The sequence below is a fragment of the Balaenoptera acutorostrata genome, chromosome 12, assembly GCF_949987535.1.
Source record: "Balaenoptera acutorostrata chromosome 12, mBalAcu1.1, whole genome shotgun sequence".
In the NCBI taxonomy this organism is placed as follows: Eukaryota; Metazoa; Chordata; class Mammalia; order Artiodactyla; family Balaenopteridae; genus Balaenoptera; species Balaenoptera acutorostrata.
The window spans coordinates 6,543,428-6,562,153 of NC_080075.1; the positions used below are offsets into that span (position 1 = coordinate 6,543,428).

The 18,726-nt window shown below is 42.8% G+C and overlaps 1 protein-coding gene across 5 annotated transcripts in view; it reads left to right on the plus strand.

The window, feature by feature from the left end:
• TBC1D8 (TBC1 domain family member 8) overlaps positions 1–18,726 on the plus strand; it is a 133,264-nt gene that overhangs the window by 74,942 nt on the left and 39,596 nt on the right. For all 5 annotated transcript variants that reach the window (XR_009009847.1, XM_057557777.1, XM_057557778.1 and 2 more), the window contains 3 exons: positions 1,091–1,209; positions 5,052–5,280; positions 7,674–7,914. Coding sequence is in view for 4 of the 5 variants with exons in the window: in XM_057557777.1 (XP_057413760.1) it covers positions 1,091–1,209; positions 5,052–5,280; positions 7,674–7,914 (589 nt within the window). In the remaining variant the exon portion in view is untranslated. The remainder of the gene's footprint in view (positions 1–1,090; positions 1,210–5,051; positions 5,281–7,673; positions 7,915–18,726) is intronic.

Below are 18,726 nucleotides of genomic sequence, written 5' to 3' on the forward strand. Positions count from 1 at the left end.
GAGGAGCGCTGCAGGTAACAGAGAGAGAGAAAGCTCAGAGGTAGCATAATGCATGTCTGGCTTCTGTGTAAGTGGTACGTGACTCTGTTGGTCGTTATGCCTCTCACGTTGGCTAGATTATTCTGCACTGTTGCTTGTCCGCCAGCCCTTTGAGGTTAGAATATCTTCAGCTTCCCATTTGGGAAACCCGGCCCTCCTAGCCGGGCATTCACCTATTTCCACACTAGACATACCCGATGTACACATGCCTCTTCTTGTGCAAGACCGTGCTTGCTTCAAGTCATGGACTTGATCAAACCTCTGCCACACCACTTGGAGCTGTCACAGTGTGCCCATGTCCAGTGGGGAGGACTAGGAGGAAATAATGACAACCAAGACGTCTAAGCTTTTTGGTAACAATGTTGCTTAATGCTTCACTAATAGGTTGATTGTGTTTTTAGTTGCCTTTGAAAGAAATTAACTTACTAGGTACCATTTAATGTTTCTGTGGTTTTGTTTTAACATGTACAATAAAACCTCTTTTTATATCTGTTTTAAGGGATTTTTTTAATAAAAGATATGAAGTACAGATTGATAAACCTGGAAATGTCCTAGTGGCAATGCCCTTGGGCCACTGGCAGAGCCATCTCAAGAGGTCTTCTCTCTGTGAACTTGGGCTGAGGTCCCTTTTGAGGGACCCTCATTCTTATGGGGGAAATTCTGTGAGAATGTTCAGAGTTGGTCACCCTGGGGCTTGTTTCCCCTGGAATGGCTGTATAATTACAGATGTTTCTGTCACTTGAGTGGAGGTGGTCAGAATTCCACGTGTTAGGCTGGCAGGACGCCCACAGAGAGGTCCCGGGGATGACTCGGCTGGTTGGCTGGCCCATCCATGTGGCAGAGGGATGGGTGTTCCCAAACCCAATGCTGTGGTGACTGGAACCAGGGCCCCAGTGGAGGGTACCTCTGCCTTGTCAGCCAGCAAACTGGGATGTGAGAAACCGGAATGTTTTAATAACATAAATGCAGGACTTGTATTTGGAAAGTGAGTTCATATTCTAAGAATTGCTTTTGTCTCTTAATCTCTGTGTCTTTTTCTGTTCTAACCCAGGTGCCACGTTGGAGGAAATAAACCAGCACTGGGATTGGCTAGAGCAAAACCTCCTCCACACCTTGTCTGTCTTCGATAATAAAGATGACATCGCCAGTTTTGTCAAAGGGAAGGTGAAGGTAGGTCCCTGCCCTGCGATGTTTCTCCCCATTTCCCTGTCTTTCTTATCACGTCCTTAGAACATTCTAGACACTACAGCATTTTCAATCATATTCTTTTCCTTTGACAGTGTTCTCCACTATAATTGAACTTCTTGGCTTAATACCTGAAGCAAAATGAGTTTGACTTGTCAGCAGTCAAATTTTGCAGAGTCAGTCTGACAAAAGTCACCCGAAAAAAAAAAACAAAAAAAACCAACAAAAGCCTCATTCTCAGGCCTGAGGTTTCGTTACCCTTTACAGAAGTGAAGGTCCTTTTTTATCTCAGGGAAAAAAAAAATGCTAAGATTCATGTTTTTGCACAGCAACAATGTTATTTGCCTCCTGAAGTTAGTTACTCCCAACTCTTTTTGCAGCTGTGACATCTTTTCCCTCTTTTATTTTGTTGGACCTAGCACTTTCCTCCTTCTGAAAGTGGATATTTATTCTTAAAATATGTTAAGTGAAGAATTAAAACCAAAAAAGTTTTGAGAAAAGAGAGGACTGTTTGGGGAGGTCTCTCTCCATACCTGCTGTGAGCTATGTCTTATGTAACAGGTCTCACTGCAAAAGCATGATTGGTAACCGGTGCTTTAAAAACCCTTTCAGGCAGGGAGAGACTGTTTCTCATTCTAAATTTAACTGTCTTACTAAACACTTTAACACATTAGCCTGTAATACAGTTTTCCTCCCTTAGGGTAAAACATCCTAGAGTGTTGTTTTTTCTTCCCCAAAGTGTGCCTTTCCAGCACCCCATGTGCTTTGGCTTTTAGTAAAGGGTCTTAGAGTGAATTCTTGAATTTAAAAGGACAAAACAAGAGCACCTTTTTCATTTGGGGATTGGGGATACTTGTGGGATCCGGTAGAAGACCAGTCTTCTGAGTCCAGGTGGAATGACAGGGTTGTCTGGTGTCTCCTGCTGTTACCTCTGGCCTGTGGGGTTAGCAGGTGGGCGCAAGCCCTGGCGGGTCTTGTCCATCTCGTGTGTTACCACCGCAGCCTGGTCCAACTTGGTTCCTTGGGTCAGGCTGCACTGGGGCTTAGCAACAGAAGTACCCGGTTCACAGTTATTTTTCACATTTACCCCCTTTTCTTGGTCTCACGTTGGTTGTGGTGGTTCTTTGATTTAGGTGTTTCTCTTCTTAGTTGGGAGCAAGGAAATTCATTTCTGCTGCAGTGGCTTTCAGAAAGCTTCTGTAGGGGAGGGAAAAACTTTTCCTGTACCCTCTTAGGTTCTGTGCCAGGGGCCTGGAAATTAAACTGACAGAAGACAGATTAATGAGAAAAACAGAGTTTATCAGCCTTTGCGGCCCACAGACAGGTAGGAGAAACTCTGTGATGAGTAACTCAAAGGGACGCTTAGGACCTGGGGCTTGGGCAGCATCGTACCGAAGAACAGTGCATTTGTAGAGAAGTGAGGAGCCAAAGGAACAGGAGTGTGGCCTTTTAGGGCAGCGAACTGCCGGACACTGGGTACTGGAGTGAGACCGACTGCTCCAGTCGGGTTCATCCTGTCGGTTCCTGCTGGTGCCTCTGGAGTTGGTCAGAGTCCAGAGTTGTCTCTGGTGATTCAGAGTCTAAGAGCTGCTTTCCTCTTTCCAGCACAGGATGGGGAGACACCTTTAGAAACGGGAATCTGTGTCCTGTGTTTAGGTAAATAGTGGGGGAGGGCAGAGGGCTTTTTTGGCATCTGCCGTTTGTCAAGTGTCTTTAGCTCAAAATAATTCTTATGCCAGAGCGGCATATTATGGGGTGCTATAGTCTGATCCCTCAGCACTTCATAGCGAGCATGCCTTTTACTTCCCAGGGAGGCTGCTGGCCTGGAGCAGCGGCCGGGGACTGAGGGGTCTGGCTGGTCGGAGGCTGGGCGAGCCTCTGGGGCCCCCACGTGGTGTTGGTTCTCCCTTTGCCCTGGGCAGATTTGAAGGATCTGGGAATTGGGGCTTTCCTACTCAAAACCTGACCATCGACTGCTCTGTGGAGCTTTAAAGGAACCCCTCTGCTATGAGGTGTGCTGTAACCGGACCCAGCAGACAAGGACACCAGCAGTCTGTGTGGCCGCCCTTGTCTGGAGCCGTGACTGTTTGCTGTAGAGGCTTCTTAAAAAATCCCCTTCAGGGACTTCCCTGGCGGTCCAGTGGTTAAGACGGCATGCTTCCAGTGCAAGGGTGCGAGTTAGATCCACGGTTGGGGAACTCAGATCCCACATGCTGTGTGGTGCAGTGAAAAAATGAGATAAAAATTAAAAAAAAAAAAATCCCCTTCACGTTTCAAGGTGCAGAGCATTTATTATATATTAGACATGCTTTAAAAAAAATACCTCTCTTAATTATAACATTTATATTTTATAATGTCTTGTTAAATAAAATTTGGAAAAGAAAGAAAAACATAATGAGGGAAACGCAAATCACTTGAAATTTCAGATTGACTTTTCAAGTAATTTTAAATTACATTTTTATTTTCATGGTAATGCCCAGGATATTTTCTAAAACCGCTTGTGCAATGCAGATTGGGTAGCAATTCCCCCAAAAGTGGCCTTATCTTATTAGCCTTTTGTGAAACCACCCACACAAGAATAGAAAGGAAGGAAGATGCTAATAAAAATAAATAAAAAGATAGAATTACAGTGTATTTTAAAAATCGAGTAGCATATGTAAGGCCTGAGGCCGGGGAGTTCCTGAACAGAAGAAATTCTGGGTGAAAAAAAATGTACAGTGAGCTCTCAGGAATGGGAATCAGAACTCTGATACTGGCAATGTGCTGTCACCCTTAGGATCAGACCACAGCTTACATTCTAGGCACGTCTACCCCCTCGCCCCAGATTTAGAGAGGATCCTCACTATTGTTTGTCATCAACAAAACAATTGTAGATTCAGATTCTTCTTTCCCATCTTGCCTCCCCGTATACCGAAGTGCTTTGGAGGTATCGACAACCTCAGGAACCTCGGCCACCCCGCCCCTTTTCTGCCTTAGAGGACGAGAGGTGATGCAGTGGTGGTGGAATGCATCAGGTGTCACACAGGCAGGCATTATTGGCTTTACACCCAATTTTTAAACCCAATGAGGAAGACATTCGTGAGTTGTTTTTTTTTTAAAGACCAACACTTATTTATTTATATACTTATTTTTATTGAAGTATAGTTGATTTAGAATGTTGTGTTAATTTCTGCTGTACGGCAAAATGATTCAGTTATATATACATTTTTAAAAACATTATTTTCCATTATGGTGTATCAAGGATATTGAATATATAGTTCCCTGTGCTATACAGTAGGACCTTGTTGTTTATCCATCCTATATGTAATGGTTTGCATCTGCTAACTCCAAACTCCCACTCCATCCCTCTCCCACCCTCCTCCCCCTTGCCATCCCCCAGTCTGTTCTCTACGTCCGTGATTCTGTTTCTGTTTCGTAGGTAGGTTCATTTCTGTAAAAAGACCAACTTTTAAACTCCAACTTGGGTGGTTCTTCAGGGTTGATGCATTGAGTTCACACACCCGAGACAGTCACTTGACTCTCTCTGACTCGTGTCTCTGGAGGGAGGAGCAGGGAGAGATTATAAAATAGTAACATGTTTGAGAACTGGGGCTTGGGAGTCAGAGATTTGTCCAGAGCCTGATGGCTGGCGAGCGGCCAAGAGAGAAACTGGTGCTGAGGTTCCCCCCCAGCTTGCCTTCTCCCCCCGTGGACGTGTTTCTGGGGGGGGTGCACGGGGTCCTCATCCATCCTGTGGGTCCGCCTGAGCGGGGCCGGCTCCTCGGCTGCCCGTGCGCGGTTGTCCTTGCCCTTCTCCTGACCCGGGGACGCTTCTCTCTGTGCGTCAGGCTCTGATCGCCGAGGAGACAAGCAGCAGGCTGGCCGAGCAGGAGGAGGAACCCGAGAAGTTCCGAGAGGCTTTGGTGAAGTTCGAGGCCAGGTTCAACTTCCCGGAGGCCGAGAAGCTGGTCACCTATTACTCGTGCTGCTGCTGGAAGGGCAGGGTGCCCCGTCAAGGCTGGCTCTATCTCAGCATCAACCACCTCTGCTTCTATTCCTTCTTCCTGGGCAAGGAGCGTAAGTGAGGGGCGATTGGGTCCCTCCCAGGTGGAGCTGGCCCCTGGGACGCTCAGCGCTGGTCCCGAGACCACTCGTGACTTGAATAGTTAGACGACAAAAGATTTAAATAAGTGGTTGAGACATAACAGGTCACACATGATTAATTTCCAAATGCCCTATGCAGACAATCATATTGTATTACATATACGACTACCACTAAGGAGGTTTGATTTTCTTTTTTAAATTTTTATTGGAGTATAGTTGATTTACAATGTTGTGCTAGTTTCTCCACTACAGCAAAGTGAATCAGTTATACATATACATGTATCCCCTCTTTTTTAGATTCTTTTCCCATAGAGGTCATTGCAGAGTATTGAGTAGAGTTCCCTGTGCTATACAGTAGGTCCTTATTAGTTATCTATTTTATATATTAGGAGTGTGTACATGTCAGTCCGAATCTAAGGAGGTTTGGTTTTGCGGGAATTCATTTCTTGTCCTGCCTTAAGGATCCTTTCTGTGTAGCTCCCTTCATGCAAAAACCGTACTGAAGGGTTTTTGCTACTATATTATCTATTACTTTGAAAACAGTATTGTAACTGATGGCCCAGGAGTTCTAAAGGAATGGGACAGCTTGTGCTTCTGAATCCAGGGGGGCCGTTTAGAGAATTCCCAGGCCTGAAGGTCACGACTGCTCCTGGGAGAGTAGCAGTTGTTGCTAGAAGGGGGTTCCTCACGTGGGACCCCCTGAGATCCAGGCAGGGATTCACTTCTCACACATTTTTCCACCCACCGTCATCGTTCTGGGCAGTGGGATTCCAGGGCGAAAAAGGGAAGCCACAGGGTCAATTGTATATTGAAACATTCAAAGTCATTACCGTTGAAACTTGTTCCGTAACAAATATTGTTTCAAGGGCCCACGCAGGGTGGTGTATGTGCTGTATCTATAGTTATATATTTAAGTATATATTTTTTTCTTCCTGCGTTTGTTCGTATTTCACGTGGAACCAGTGGGCGGGGCTCCTCTTGCACTCTGCTGTGGCCAGCGTCCTGCACACGGTCACCCCTTGTCTCTCCCTATGCCACCAGCCTGGGCTCAGACACCCCAGTACATGCCCCCTGTGTGCACAGCCTTCCTCACCCTTGGAATGTGCTCTTACCTAACCCATGCCATCCTTGCTCTTCTGCTTTCTGAATTGCTTCTCAAAATGAACACCCTGTCTCTCCTGGCCTTCCCCATTCTTAAGCCCATTTGGAAACTCTTGTTCATCCTTTAAAATTCAGTTCACAGTTTTTCACCTCCAGGAAGGCTTCCCTGGTCCCCTTGTAATTTGTCCTCTCTTTGCATCTCTTTTGGGTCCTGTCCAGTCAGTGGTTGCTTCTTTGTTTACATGTCTGTTTTTCCTATTTGAACGCGCTTCTTAAGTGCAGGGCTCTTCGCAAGGTAGATGCTTAACGAGAGAAAGCTGATAGCATAGATGGAGTGTGTCTGTGTGTGTGTGAAAAAAAACTATAAAAAAGCAACTAGAAGTAGCTGAAGAAGCTTATTCTCATGCCTGATGTAGAAATGTGGACTTTGAAATGATTAAAGCACTGAAAACATTATTGCAAAATAAATGGAGAGACATGATAGAAATAAAAACAGTTCATCATTCCCTTTTTCATTTGAAAAGGAAAATGAGTTATTTTCTGATATTTATCAGTCATCGTCACTAAACCTGATTTTGTTAAGTTGATAAAACTTGGAAAAAAGAAATGATTCCTAATATTTGATAACATTTATCATTTTAACTTGTTACGTATGTCCCTCCCCATTTGCTGTGCATCAGCCCGCTAGCCTAACTACCCCTGCACTGGAAACACTTCTGAGAAGAGAATGCTAGTTTATAAACTGTGCAGTTAGTACCATAGTACTTCAGTAAAAACTACTTGTGCTCTGTTTTCTAAGATTTGAGCAACTGTCACTTGACATAGTCTAAATGTTAGGCCTGTGCCTCTAAACCAGATCACAAATCCTCTTTTGACCTCTGTTTTTTCATAGCTTATGCCATGAATGCTGCTATTGAAACCAGAATTCATGTGGATCAAGAAACATCTGCGTATTTTGCAAATATTTAACTATTTGGGGGAAGGTTTTCACGTTGTTAACTTGGTATGGCAGAATGATGTCCCTTGTATGTGTGCGGTAGCCAGCAACTTGGGAAGTTTTACTTAAATCTTGAAGATAATTGTGAGAACGTGGGTTGGGTTCTAACGAACAGCTGTGAAGCAGTTCCTGTGTTTCCTCTTTCCTGCTCTGGTTTGAAAGCTATTTGCATTTCAGCTGCAGGAAAAGCTTTGCAGTGTTGCTGGGGCATTCAAGTTTGGGTTACATTTGAGGGTAAAATCTGCATTTGCCCTTTTTTCTCTTCTAGTTAAACTTGTAGTCCCTTGGGTTGACATCCAGAAGTTGGAGAGGACGTCCAACGTCTTTCTGACGGATACCATCCGCATCACCACACGGAATAAGGAGCGGGACTTCTCCATGTTTCTGAACCTAGATGAGGTGTTCAAGATCATGGAGCAGCTGGCTGACGTGACACTGCGAAGGCTGCTGGATAACGAGGGCTTTGACCTGGACCCAGGTCTGCAGGAGCCCAGCCAGATCACCAAGAGGTAGGAACCTCCATACACAGGTGTCCCGAACCTCAGAGGGGACCATGGCCCGTGTGCTGCCTTCATGGACATGTGTTTTGGGTTTTTTTTGTTTTTATAAGTGTATTTTTAAAAAATATTTATTTATTTATTTTGGCTGCACTGGGTCTTAGTTGTGGCATGTGGGATCTTTAGTTGAGGCATACGGACTTCTTAGTTAAGGCGTGCAAACTCTTAGTTGTGGCATGCATGTGGGATCTAATTCCCCAACCAGGGATCGAACCCAGGCCCCCCTGCATTGGGAGCACGGAGTCTTTTTTTTTTTTTTTTTTTTTTCAAATTTTTATTTATTTATTTATTTATTTATTTATTTATTTTTGGCTGTGCTGGGTCTTCGGTTCGTGCGAGGGCTTTCTCCAGTTGCGGCAAGCGGGGGCCACTCTTCATCGCGGTGCGGGGACCGCTCTTCATCGCGGTGCGCGGGCCTTTCACTATCGCGGCCCCTCCCGTCGCGGGGCACAGGCTCCAGAAGCGCAGGCTCAGCAGCCGTGGCTCACGGGCCCAGCCGCTCCGCGGCATGTGGGATCCTCCCAGACCAGGGCTCGAACCCGTGTCCCCTGCATTAGCAGGCAGATTCTCAACCACTGCGCCACCAGGGAAGCCCGGGAGCACGGAGTCTTACCCACTGGACCACCAGGGAAGTCCCAGACATGTGCTTTGTTAACCTCGTTGTATTAGTTTGAAATTTCCCTTGTGGCGTAATCCAGATTTTCCTATGTCGTTAATCATGACAGAGAGATAATAATTGGCAATGATGGTTATTCATTTCCTTTATGCAGTAGGCTTTGATTCCTGGATCCAATTTCCCCTTTTTTTCCAGAAAGTATTTCAAAATTGATTTTCATAAAAAAAAAAAAAAATGCTTCCAGGAAATTCCCTGGCGGTCCAGTGGTTAGGACTCCACACTTTCACTGCCATGGCCCTGGGTTTGATCCCTGGTTGGGGAACTAAGATCCCACAAGCCGCGCAGTGTGGCCAAAAAAACCCAAACTTCCAGAAAATACAATACAGGTAGCCTCGTGATAGAATTCTATTCAGCATGGGGCTTTATTAGTACACATTAAGAAATGTTGTTTTTTCATATCACATTACTTTGTAGAAGACTTTTCCAGGAACGCTGGATATATTTTTGGTACCAATTTGTCATAAGAAATGTACCTTACTGATAGTAAGTCAGCATTCTTTGTTATTTGCCCCCAATTGATACTGGTCATGGGGACTTATGAGGTAGTTGCTTTAATTATTTGCCACTTTAAAGCAGTTCGATTTTATTATCTAAAATTCAAACTGTGGTGTTTGAGCTTGACTGTGATTTCTGGCTTCGTGGTTCAAACTGGGTGACTGTAGAGCTGATGCCTTTGTAAAAGTTCACCTTTGTATCCTTTGAAAAACACTTATTCCATAAAGTGCTGCCCTGGCTGGATGTTTTTGATGTAGTTACAGAATCACCACTGCTATCTGCATACTACTTGTCATTAAAAAACTGTTTTTTTGGTGGTAAAATATACATAACATAAAATTTGCCATCTTAACCATTTTTATTTTATTTTTTAAAAACTTTTTTAATTGAATGAAAGATTCTTTAAATTCTATAGTGCTTTACAGTTTTCAAAAGCTTCACACACATGATTTCATATAATCCCACAATAACCCTTTTTTAAAATCCCTTACTCCTATTTTGCCCCTCTCCCTAACCCTCTCCCCACTGGTAACCAGTAGTTTGTTCTCTGAGTCGGCTTCTTTTTTGTTTTATTCACTAGTTTGTTGTATTTTTTAGATTCCACATATAAGTGATATCATATGGTATTTGTCTTTCTCTGTATGACTTAGCATAATGCCCTCCAAGCATCCTTGTTGCTGGAAATGGCAAAATTTCACTCTTTTATTTTCTATTTACTTATTTTTTACATCTTTATTGGAGTATAATTGCTTTACAATGTTGTGTTAGTTTCTGCTGTATAACAAAGTGAATCAGCTATACGTATACATATATCCCCATATCTCCTCCCTCTTGCGTCTCCCTCCCACCCTCCCCATCCCACCCCTCTAGGTGGTCACAAAGCACCAAGCTGGTCTTCCTGTGCTATGCTGCTGCTTCCCACTAGCTATCTATTTTACATTTGGTAGTGTATATATGTCCATGCCACTCTCTCACTTCGTCCCAGCTTACCATTCCCCCTGCCCATGTCCTCAAGTCCATTCTCTACATCTGCGTCTTTATTCCTGTCCTGCCCCTAGGTTCATCAGAACCATTTTTTTTTTTTTTAGGTTCCATATATGTGTGTTAGCATATGGTATTTGTTTTTCACTTTCTGACTTACTTCATTCTGTATGACAGACTCTAGGTCCATCCACCTCACTACAAATAACTCAATTTCGTTTCTTTCTATGGCTGAGTAATTTTCCATTGTATATACGTGCCACATCTTCTTTATCCATTCATCTGTCGATGGACACTTAGGTTGCTTCCATGTCCTGGCTATTGTAAATAGAGCTGCAATGAACATTGTGGTACATGACTCTTTTTTTTAAACATCTTTATTGGAACATAATTGCTTTACAATGGTGTGTTAGTTTCTGCTTCATAACAAAGTGAATCAGCTGTACATATACATATATCCCCATATCTCCTCCTCTTGTGTCTCTCTCCCACCCTCCCTATCCCACCACTCTAGGTGGTCACAAAGCACCGAGCTGATCTCCCTGTGCTATGCGGCTGCTTCCCACTAGCTATCTATTTTACATTTGGTAGTGTATATATGTCCATGCCACTCTCTCACTTCGTCCCAGCTTACCCTTCCCCCTCCCCATGTCCTCAAGTCCATTTTCTACGTCTGCGTCTTTACTCCTGTTCTGCCCCTAGGTTCTTCAGTACCTTTTTTTTTTTTTTTTTAGATTCCATATATATGTGTTAGCATACGGTATTAGTTTTTCTCTTTCTGACTTACTTCACTCTGTATGACAGACTCTAGGTCCATCCACCTCACTACAAATAACTCAATTTCATTTCTTTTTATGGCTGCGTAATATTCCATTGTATATATGTGCCACATCTTCTTTCTCCATTCATCTGTTGATGGACACTTAGGTTGATTTCATGTCCTGGCTATTGTAAATAGAGTTGCAAAGAACATTGTGATACATGACTCTTTTTGAACTATGGTTTTCTCAGGGTATATGCCTAGTAGTGGGATTGCTGGGTCGTATGGTAGTTCTATTTTTAGTTTTTTAAGGAACCTCCATACTATTCTCCATAGTGGCTGTATCAATTACATTCCCACCAACAGTGCAAGAGGGTTCCCTTTTCTCCACACCCTCTCCAGCATTTATTGTTTGTAGATTTTTTGATGATGGCCATTCTGACCGGTGTGAGGTGATATCTCATTGTAGTTTTGATTTGCATTTCTCTAATGGTTAGTGATGTTGAGCATCCTTTCATGTGTTTCTTGGCAATCTGTATATCTCATTTGGAGAAATGTCTATTTAGGTCTTCTGCCCATTTTTGGATTGGGTTGTTTGTTTTTTTGATATTGAGCTGCATGAGCTGCTTGTATATTTTGGAGATTAATCCTTTGTCAGTTGCTTCATTTGCAAATATTTTCTCCCATTCTGAGGGTTGTCTTTTGGTCTTGTTTATGCTTTCCTTTGCTGTGCAAAAGCTTTGAAGTTTCATTAGGTCCCATTTGTTTATTTTTGTTTTTATTTCCATTTCTCTAGGAGGTGGGTCAGAAAGGATCTTGCTATGATTTATGTCATAGAGTGTTCTGCCTATGTTTTCCTCTAAGAGTTTTATAGTGTCTGGCCTTACATTTAGGTCTTTAATCCACTTTGAGTTTATTTTTGTATACGGTGTTAGGGAGTGTTCTAATTTCATTCTTTTACATGTAGCTGTCCAGTTTTCCCAGCAGCACTTATTGAAGAGGCTGTCTTTTCTCTATTGTATATTCTTGCCTCCTTTTTGAAGATAAGGTGACCATATGTGCGTGGGTTTGTCTCTGGGCTTTCTATCCTGTTCCATTGATCTATATTTCTGCTTTTGTGCCAGCACCATACTGTCTTGATTACTGTAGCTTTGTAGTATAGCCTGAAGTCCAGGAGCCTGATTCCTCCAGCTCCATTTTTCTTTCTCCAGATTGCTTTCGCTATTCGGGGTCTTTTGTGTTTCCATACAAATTGTGAAACTTTTTGTTCTAGTTCTGTGAAAAATGCCATTGGTAGTTTGATAGGGATTGCATTGAATCTGTAGATTGCTTTGGGTAGTATAGTCATTTTCACAACATTGATTCTTCCAGTCCAAGAACATGGTATATCTCTCCATCTGTTTGTATCGTCATTGATTTCTTTCATCAGTGTCTTATAGTTTTCTGCATACAGGTCTTTTGTCTCCTTAGGTAGGTTTATTCCTAAGTATTTTATTCTTTTTGTTGCAGTGGTAAGTGGGATTGTTTCCTTAATTTCTCTTTCTGATCTTCCGTTGTTAGTGTATAGGTATGCAAGAGATTTCTGTGCATTAATTTTATATCCTGCAACTTTACCACATTCATTGATTAGCTCTGGTAGTTTTCTGGTAGCATTTTTAGGATTCTCTATGTATAGTATCATGTCATCTGCAAACAGTGACAATTCTACTTCTTCTTTTCCAATTTGGATTCCTTTTATTTCTTTTTCTTCTCTGATTGCTGTGGCTAACACTTCCAAAACTATGTTGAATAATAGTGGTGAGAGTGGGCAACCTTGTCTTGTTCCTGATCTTAGAGGAAATGGTTTCAGTTTTTCACCACTGAGAACGATGTTGGCTGTGGGTTTGTCACAGCCAACAGGTAGGTTCCCTCTGTGCCTACTTTCTGGAGAGTTTTTATCATAAATGCATGTTGAATTTTTATGAAAGCTTTTTCTGCATCTATTGAGATGATAATATGGCTTTTATCCTTCAATTTGTTAATATGGTGTATCACATTGATAGATTTGTGTATATTGAAGAATCCTTGCATTCCTGGGATAAACCCCACTTGATCATGGTGTATGATCCTTTTAATGTGCTGTTAGATTCTGTTTGCTAGTATTTTGTTGAGGATTTTTTCATTTATGTTCATCAGTGATATTGGCCTGTAGTTTTCTTTTTCTGTGACATCTTTGTCTGGTTTTGGTATCAGGGTGATGGTGGCCTCGTAGAATGAGTTTGGGAGGGTTCCTTTGTCTGCTATATTTTGGAAGAGTTTGAGAAGGATGAGTGTTAGCTCTTTTCTAAATATTTGATAGAATTTGCCTGGGAAGCCATCTGGTCCTGGGCATTTGTTTGTTGGAAGATTTTTCATCACGCTTTCAATTTCATTGCTTGTGATTGGTCTGTTTATATTTTGTTTCTTCCTGATTCAGTCTCAGAAGGTTGTGCTTTTCTAAGAATTTGTCCATTGCTTCCAGGTTGTCCATTTTATTGGCATATTGTTGCTTGTAGTAATCTCTCATGATCCTTTGTATTTCTGCAGTGTCAGTTGTTACTTCTCCTTTTTCATTTCTAATTCTGTTGATTTGAGTCTTTTCCCTTTTTTTCTTGGTGAGTCTGGCTAATGGTTTATCAATTTTGTTTATCTTCTCAAAGAACCAGCTTTTAGTTTTATTGATCTTTGCTATTGATTCCTTCATTTCTTTTTCATTTTTTTCTGATCTGATCTTTATGATTTCTTTCCTTCTGCTGACTTTGGGGTTTTTTTGTTCTTCTTTCCCTAATTGCTTTAGGTGTAAGGTTAGGTTGTTTATTTGAGATGTTTCTTGTTTCTTGAGGTAGGATTGTACTGCTATAAACTTCCCTCTTAGAACTGCTTTTCCTGCATCTCATAGGTTTTGGGTCGTCGTGTTTTCATTGTCATTTGTTTCTAGGTATTTTTTGATTTCCTCTTTGATTTCTTCAGTGATCTCTTGGTTATTAAGTAGTGTAGTGTTTAGCCTCCATGTGTTTGTATTTTTTACAGTTTTTTTCCTGTAATTTATATCTAGTCTCATAGCGTTGTGGTCAGAAAAGGTACTTGATATGATTTCAGTTTTCTTAAATTTACCAAGGCCTGATTTGTGACCCAAGATATGATCTATCCTGGAGAATGTTCCATGAGCACTTGAGAAGAAAGTGTATACTGTTGGTTTTGGATGTAATGTCCTATAAATATCAATTAAGTCCATCTTGTTTAATATGTCATTTAAAGCTTGTGTTTGCTTATTTATTTTCAGTTTGGATGATCTGTCCATTGGTGAAAGTGCGGTGTTAAAGACCCCTACTATATTGTGTTACTGTCAATTTCCCCTTTTATGGCTGTTGGCATTTGCCTTATGTATTGAGGTGCCCCTATGTTGGGTGCATAAATATTTGCAATTGTTATATCTTCTTCTTGGATTGATCCCTTGATCATTATGCAGTGTCCTTCTTTGTCTCTTGTAATAGTCTTTATTTTAAAGTCTATTTTGTCTGATATGAGAATTGCTACTCCAGCTTTCTTTTGATTTCGATTTGTATGGAATATCTTTTTCCATCCCCTTACTTTCAGTCTGTATGTGTCCCTAGGTCTGAAGTGGGTCTCTTGTAGACAGCATATATACGGGTCTTGTTTTTGTATCCATTCAGCCAGTCTGTGTCTTTTGGTTGGAGCACTTAATCCATTTATATTTAAGGTAATTATTGATATGTATGTTCCTATTCCCATTTTCTTAAATGTTTTGTGTTTGTTTTTGTAGGTCTTTTCCTTTTCTTGTGTTTCCTGCCTAGAGAAGTTCCTTTAGACTTTGTTGTAAAGCTGGTTTGGTCGTGCTGAATTCTCTTAACTTTTGCTTGTCTGTAAAGGTTTTAATTTCTCCATCAAATCTGAATGAGTTCCTTGCTGGGTAGAGTAATCTTGGTTGTAGGTTTTTCCCTTTCATCACTTTAAATATGTCCTGCCACTCCCTTCTGGCTTGTAGAGTCTCTGCTGAAAGATCAGCTGTTAACCTTATGGAGATTCCCTTGTATGTTATTTGTTGCTTTTCCCTTGCTGCTTTTAATAATTTTTGTTTGTATTTAATTTTTGATAGTTTGATTAATATGTGTCTTGGCATGTTTCTCCTTGGATTTATCCTGTATGGGACTCTCTGCGCTTCCTGGACTTGATTGACTATTTCCTTTCCCATGTTAGGGAAGTTTTTAACTATAATCTCTTCAAGTATTTTCTCAGACCCTTTCTTTTTCTCTTCTTCTTCTGGGAGCCCTATAATTTGAATGTTGGTGCGTGTAATATTGTTCCAGAGGTCTCTGAGACTGTCCTCAATTCTTTTCATTCTTTTTTCTTTATTCTGCTTTGTGGTAGTTATTTCCACTATTTTATCTTCCAGGTCACTTATCCATTCTTCTCCCTCAGTTATTCTGCTATTGATTCCTTTTAGATAATTTTAAATTTCATTTATTGTGTTGTTCATCATTGTTTGTTTGCTCTTTAGTTTTTCTAGGTCCTTGTTAAATGTTTCTTGTATTTTCTCCATTTTATTTCCAAGGTTTTGGATCATCTTTACTCTCATTACTCTGAATTCTTTTTCAGGTAGACTACCCATTTCCTCTTCATTTGTTTGGTCTGTTGGGTTTTTACCTTGCTCCTTCATCTGCTGTGTATTTCTCTGTCTTCTCATTTTGTTTAACTTACTGTGTTTGGGGGTCTCCTTTTCGTAGGCTGCAGGTTCATAGTTCCCATTGCTTTTGGTGTCTGCCCCCAGTAGGTGAGGTTGGTTCAGTGGCTTGTGTAGGCTTCCTGGTGGAGGGGACTGGTGCCTGTGTTCTGATGGGTGGGGCTGGATCTTGTCTTTCTGGTGGGCAGGGCTGCATCTGGTGGTGTGTTTTGGGGTGTCTGTGAACTTAGTATGATTTTAGGCAGCCTCTGTTCTAATGGGTGGGGTTGTATTCCTGTCTTGCTAGTTGTTCAGCATAGGGTGTACAGCACTGGAGCTTGCTGGTCGTTGTGTGGAGCTGGCTCTTAGCTTTGAGACAGAGATCTCTGAGCGAACTTTCGCCGATTGATATTACGTGGGGCTGGGAGGTCTCTGGTGGTCCAGTGTCCTGAACTTGGCTCTCCCACCTCAGAGGCACAGGCCTGACACCTGGCCGGAGCACAAAGACCCTGTCAGCCACATGGCTAGTTCACAGAATCGGGTGGTGAAACGGAGTGCACAGTCACACTGGAAGGAGAAGGCATCCCCCGGGAGGAGGACAGTGCTGCAGGTTCCCCCATTGTGACACACACGCCCCTGGCACGTGGCCTGCGCCGTGTGGAGGGCAAGCCGAAATTTCACTCTTTTAAATGGCTGAGCAGTATTCCCTTGTATACATACACCACATCTTTATCCACTCATCTGTTGATGGACACTTAGGTTGTTTCCATATCTTGGAAATTGTAAATAACACTGCTATGAACATTGGTGTGCACGTATCTTTTGGAATTAGTGTTTCTGTTTTTTTTTTTCAGATATATACCCAGGAGTGGAATTGTTAGGTCATATGGTCATTCAGTTTTTAGTTTTTTGAGGAATCTCCATACTATTTTCCATATTGGCTGCACCAATTTACATTCCCACTAACAGTGTAGGAGGGTAGGTATGAGGGTTCCCTTTTCTCCACATCCTTGCCAACATTTATTATTTGTATTCTTTTTGGTGATGGCCATTCTGACATGTGCGAGGTGATATCTTGTTGTGGGTTTGATTTGCATTTTCCCGATGATTAGCAATCATTTTTAAGCCTATGGTTTGGTGGTATTAAGTACATTCGTGTTGTTGTGTAACCATCACCACCATCCATCTTTAGAGCTCTTATCTTTCAAAACTGAAACTCTGTCTGCATTAACACTAACTCCCCACTGCTTCCCCAGCCCCTGGCACCCACCCTTTGAATCTGCCTCCTGTAGTGAAATCCTACAGTATTTGTCTTTTTTGTGACTGGCTTACTTTGCTTAACCTGATGTCCTCAAGGTTCATCCACGCTGTAGATTATCAGAATCTCCCTCCTTTTTAAGACTGAATAATATTCCTATGTATGTTTATACTGCATTTTGCTTACCTGTGTATCCATCAGTGGACACTGTGTTCCTTCTACCTTTGGCTGTTGTGAATAATGGTGCTGTGAACGTGGGTGTGCAAATATCTCTTTGAGACTCTGCTTTCAGCTCTTTTGGTCACATGCCCAGAAGTAGAATTGCTGGATCATATGGTATTTCTAGTTTAAGTTTTTAGGAACCACTAGTCATTAAAACTTCTTTTTTTTTTTAATCATTCATCTATTTTACCATTCCTATTATTCCTTAAACACGTCTACTGCCTTCTCTGAACATTTAGGGGAATGTGTGTCTTTCTAATTAATGGTCTCTGAATGGCAGTGTCTAAGAGTTTTCATGCGTTCAGAAAGAATTCAAAGACCCTTCCTGCTGTGTGTGTATATTTTAAATCGATCGCGTATATAGGTGGAGTTTGGGGTAAAACTCCAATGAACTTCACTTGGTTTTGTGTCATCTCTGGTAACCTGAGAGTTCCTTTGTCGGGTGGGGCTGCTGCTGCTCACCACTCCTGTGAGAGGGGACCCCAGGGCCAGCGCTGCCTTTGGTCTTACGGCTCCCAGTCCCCAGCTCCTCCCTGTACCTCTGGCCCCAGGCTTCCCATCACTGTCTCTGGCTTCATCTCAGGGCCGAGAATGATCTCGGGTGCCCTTGGCCTGCAGTGGCTTGAAGCAGGCTTTTGGTTCCCAGCCAGAGATTGAAGTCAGGCCGCGGCAGTGGGAGCGCTGAATCCTCGCCGCTAGACCAGTGGCCGGTGACAAGGCCCTGGTCCTTCAGCTGTGCAGAAATGAATTCCCACAAAGAGATGGAAAGGAGTGAAACAAGTGTTTATTAGGAGGAAAAAGGGTACATGTGGCTAGACACCCGGGTGGGCTCAGAGAGAGAGAGTCTTGCCCCCGTGGTAGTTTGAATCACTTTTATAGGGCGTTTCTTCCAGGTTTCCTTTGGCCAATCATCTTGCTTTTGCTTGATTCTGAGTCCATATTTTGTTGATCTCAGGGTCCTCCCATCTGTGTGTGCGCATCTCTTAGCCAAGGCGGATTCTAGCGAAGAGGCCCATGGGTAGGTTGACATCACTCCCTTTTTGACCTCCAAGGAGACTTTCTGCGCGTGTGTAGTTGGGAGGGTCTCCTTGACTCTGAGAATGAGGCATATGTGGCCTTTTATCTCTTATATGGGCAGGGCTCAGCTCTTCTCTTAATAGTTGTTTTTTTTTTAAATTTATTTTATTTATTTATGGCTGTGTTTGGGTCTTCGTTTCTGTGCGAGGGCTTTCTCTAGTTGCGGCGAGCGGGGGCCACTCTTCATCGCGGTGCGCGGGCCTCTCACCGTCGTGGCCTCTCTTGTGGCGGAGCACAGGCTCCAGACGCGCAGGCTCAGTAGTTGTGGCTCACGGGCCCAGCTGCTCCGCGGCATGTGGGATCTTCCCGGACCAGGGCTCGAACCCGTGTCCCCTGCATTGGCAGGCAGACCCTCAACCGCTGCGCCACCAGGGAAGCCCCTCAGCTCTTCTCTTGATCCTGCTGTTTTGGAGTGTCTGTTCACAGGGGACAACGCCAGTCGCTCAGCCTGGGGCCCCGAGACGGATGGCAGAGTCCTGGTGCATGGCATGTTTTACTGGTCACGGCACTTTGAGTGACTTCCTCCACAAGTGAAAGGCGTGTCATTCCCGCTAGTTCCTGGCGGGTTCTCGCTTGAAGCTTTCTGTCCTGGAGAC